Source organism: Anopheles nili, chromosome X, assembly GCF_943737925.1.
Source record: "Anopheles nili chromosome X, idAnoNiliSN_F5_01, whole genome shotgun sequence".
NCBI classification, from domain to species: domain Eukaryota; kingdom Metazoa; phylum Arthropoda; class Insecta; order Diptera; family Culicidae; genus Anopheles; species Anopheles nili.
In genome coordinates, this window is record NC_071293.1 from 1,261,293 (window position 1) to 1,265,361 (window position 4,069).

General features: G+C 54.5%; 1 protein-coding gene across 1 annotated transcript; it reads right to left on the bottom strand.

Moving 5' to 3' along the window:
- Window positions 1-373: 373 nt before the first annotated feature.
- LOC128728637 (cytochrome P450 4g15-like) lies at window positions 374-2,401 on the bottom strand. Its single transcript, XM_053822265.1, has 3 exons — window positions 1,722-2,401; window positions 806-1,656; window positions 374-720 (listed from the first exon to the last, which is right to left on the bottom strand). The coding sequence occupies exons 1-3, from the start codon at window positions 2,399-2,401 to the stop codon at window positions 560-562; spliced, it is 1,692 nt and encodes a 563-aa protein (XP_053678240.1). The 3' UTR covers window positions 374-559.
- Between the last annotated feature and the right edge of the window lie 1,668 nt (window positions 2,402-4,069).

Sequence of the window (4,069 nt, forward strand, 5' to 3'; positions counted from 1 at the left end):
CGCAACTCCAAGGGCTAGATTTTAACAAGCTCAACCCGAAGCTGATATCTAAATAACGAATAGTAGAAATGACGATATTTTATCTCAAAAGCGCTCTTCGGGACGAGAGTTGAGCCATCGCAAATGGGTTCAATTGATGGATTTTGACACATGTACCGATTATGGCAGCAGATTCAGCGCTTCGAGCAGGAACCATCGCTCGGTCCGGTAATAAAGCTGTACGAAGCTTAAACGGTACCAGTCCGAAAAGGTCCTGTCTGCCGAGATAGCGCAATCCTTTCGCGGACGACACAAACACAGGTAGCCCGTTGGGTTCGGGACCCTCGTAAGTGAGCCTTTCGTTGCGGAAGATCGACCGATGGATAAGGTTATCGATTCGCTTTCGTTTATTTCCATGTAGTCTGAGCTCTTAACGCAGTGAGATTATGGTTAGCAAGCGTTCGCCTCGTCCTGGCCTGGCCGGCAGGGGAACGTTTTAACGCGTCTGCCTTTCGGGTCTTCGGTTCTTCTGCTGCCGTCGCCATCGAGGCCTGTCTGGGGACGTCCGCGACGTCTCTTATCATGCCCTCGGCTCCAGCTGAATCTGGAACCCGTCCGTGCGCTTCAGGATGATGTCCGCCTGCAACTTGAAGTCCTTCTCGGTGAGGTTCGACACCACGCGATAGTGCCGCAGGATGGTCGAAAGTAGAACCTTCAGCTTGAGCATGGCGTACTTTCTACCTGTAAGGGCGTGCGAGATGGGCGCGATTAGGTGACAGGTCCTGGCGAGAAAGTGCGAGCGAGTCCTCGCGGGTGTTATCCTTACCAACGCAGCTTCGCGGGCCCGCGCTGAACGGGATGTAGCTGTAGTAGTGCCGGTTTTGGGTGCGTTCGGGCAGGAAGTTGTCCGGGTTGAAGGTTTCAGGATGTGGATAGAGATCCTCGCGTCGGTGGATCTTGTACGTACCGATGACGACCGTTGTACCCGCCGGGATGGTGTAGTTCTTCGATGCCAGCTGCACATCTTCGTTGATCTTACGCGCGATCATCGGCACCGGTGGGAACATGCGCAGTGTCTCAAAGATCACTCGTTCCAGGTACTTCATCTCGAGCGTGTCACCGAATGTGGCCTTACGCTTCGAGTCACCGAAGATTTGGCGCAACTCCGCGTACACCTGGTCTTGCACATTCTGGTGAATACCGAGAAGGCACAGTACGAAGCTTGACCCAGCCGCCGTTGTGTCGTGACCTTCGAACATGATCGTGTCCACTTCCTCCTTGATTTCTTCATCACTGATGTTAGCTCCGTTGTTGGCCGTCTCAATCATGAGGTCCAGGAAGGCTAGTCGACGCTTCTCACCAATGTCGTTCTCATCGTTGTCATCCAAATCATCCCGCAGCATTGAACCCTGCGAGATGAAGGCAGGAGAACCTCCGAGACCACCTTCACCAGGCTTTTCCTCCTTGCCGATGATCTCCGTAAGTGAGGGTGATGGCAACCTGCCTTCAGCAAGCTGGCGCTCGAACAACTGCTTCTTCTCACGCACTACCTTGCGCGTGAGTCCGTGGATGATCTGCAGCAGGCGTTCCTGTTCCTTCTTGACACCCGTCAAGTTGAACAGTGGGTCCAATCGCAGGTGGATCTTCAGCTGGCGCTTGTGAAGGATGTCACACATTCTGCGAGAGAAAGCACACCTCAAATAGAGCCGTTTCGGGACTCATACGGGACATGTCATACTTACTTCATGACAGCCATGGCATACTCGAAGCCTTCCTTATTCTCGCCAGTCCTCGTGGAACCCATCGCCGTCTCGAGCAGGATATCAACCGTCACTTCGCTCATGTAATCGTGGCAATCGAACACCTTACCCACCTCCTTCGACATGCGTTCAACCACCGCCAGGCTGTTGTCGTTGAACACATCGATAAACGTCTTCAGCACGTTCTGGTGGAAGGCAGGAGCGATCAGCTTGCGGTGCGACTTCCACTTGTCACCTGAGCTGATCAGCAGTCCATCTCCGAGCCATGGCTTGAAGAAGCGGTACTCGTTCGACTTCTCGAGGTGCACGTAGCTGTTCAGGATGATCTCGACGTCAGCCGGCTCGGTAAGGAACACGACCAAATGATAGCCGAGCCATCCACGTGCCACGGTTCCATACACGTAGCTCAGTTCCATCGCTTTCTCCATGATTTGATTGTGCGTTTTGCCGAGCAGCATGTTCGCGTTACCAACGAGTGGATACGCAACCGGTCCCGGGATCAAATTGCCCAGCTTCACGTATCGACGAGTCTGCATCCACAGGTGAAACAGTGTGCCAGCCGCTGCCAGCAACACCGCCACCACCGTCAGAGACAACACCCAACTGCCTGGAGCCGCCCCGACATCTCCCGCCATGCGCTCCGTAATGGTCTCAAGACTCATGGTCACTGATTCGCTTCTTGACACCTCAAACACGCACTACTCGTGGAATCACTACCGCACTGCTGCTACTGCTGCGGGTGTTATTCCGCTAACCCTGAAGCCCAGAAATCTGGAGATGTCGTTGTTGGAAACGCGAACAAAAAGATGGTCCGGATGTTCCGAAATGCGCGAACTGAAGGCGAAAACGCGTACAGTAATGCACCACGGACGGTCTCAGCTGCCGCTCTGCCAGGTTTTCGCCACTGGGCGAGGTATTTATAATCGAGTTGCAACTCAGCGAACGCCTGTTCCATTATACCCCCGGTGCAGTCTGACCTGCGGGGTGCATACGATCGGTGTTGGGCGCGCAAACAAAACGGCGAAAAAACCTCGCAAATCGCACAAAAAGCAACCGCCCGGACGTACCGGTGTCTACAGGGTCTTGGGGAGCTGTTGTAGCAATAAACTGTTCATCAATTATAAACGGCAATGGTTATTCATCAACCTGAACCTGGCTACGCCGGTCACATGGCAGGCACCTCAGCGTAGACCGGCAGCAGCGACAAACGTCTATGGCCGGCCGGCCAGTGTGCAGGCACCGAAGGTGTTCGTGCCAGTGTGTGTTGAGTGGAGTTCAACCGTGCGCTTCTTCTGCGATGTCAACCAATCAAACGAACCCTTCACCGATCAACCTGTGGGATTTCTCTCATCTCAATCAACGTTTCATTCCCTTCACGTTCCAAGAGATCCCAAGGGATAGCCCTTTTAGCGACATACACGTATGGTTCGATCGATGCGAAATTCGCCGCCTCAGCTGGTTCGCTGAATTTGCCAAACAACGCGCCAGCGAACGACCGCAATTTACATACGCTCCTGACCTTCGGCTCGCGATAGGGGTGGGTTTTTCGCGTGCACCGGCTGATTGACCCCACACGGATTGGGGCCCGACTTCAACGGGCCGTGGACGAGTCAATCAAACCGCACATTTCACGCGTTGCAGCGCATGCATTAACGTAGCGTTAGGCCTGACGAAAGCCGTCCACCCTAAGGATCAAACCGCGGACGCGTGCCCGGGTGGTGGGAGGTGGGTTGGATGTACCTTTTCGAAGCGGTTCGGTCGACACTTCGGTTGTCGACACCGAGGGGGCTCCCGAAACGGGGACGCTGGCCACGTGACCGCATGCAGGGCCGAAAGGGCTCACATTCCGATTCTGCATATATGCGCTAATTGTGCCGACTAATGAACGGGAATCGGCCCTTTGACGGGAGGACGCGCGGGCGAATTAATGCGCTTCCGCATTTCAAAGTTTTCGGTGCGCGTAGTGGTGAAGATGAACACCGGCACGTGACCCTAGCCCTACACCTGAACCTACACCGGCAGCTGGCCCTGAGAGTTTGGCCCTTTGTATTGGCACGTACGTTAAGGCTTCCATTAGCGGCCTGGCAGGTTGGTATCAGCCGCATGGCACACGTCTGAGGGATTAGACGGTCTGGATCTCGTTCTTCGTCCCTTCACCTACACCTCTCGCCCCCTCGTCCCCTCGTCCCCTCGCCAAACCGCCACGCACCGCGGGCCACAGATCATCCGTGAAATTACATAACAATCGCGTAAGCTGCGGTTTAATTAATCCGGGTTCTCTCTTTTTTTTGAGTGTGCTGTGCTTAATTTTCTCAAGTGTCATCCGCGCT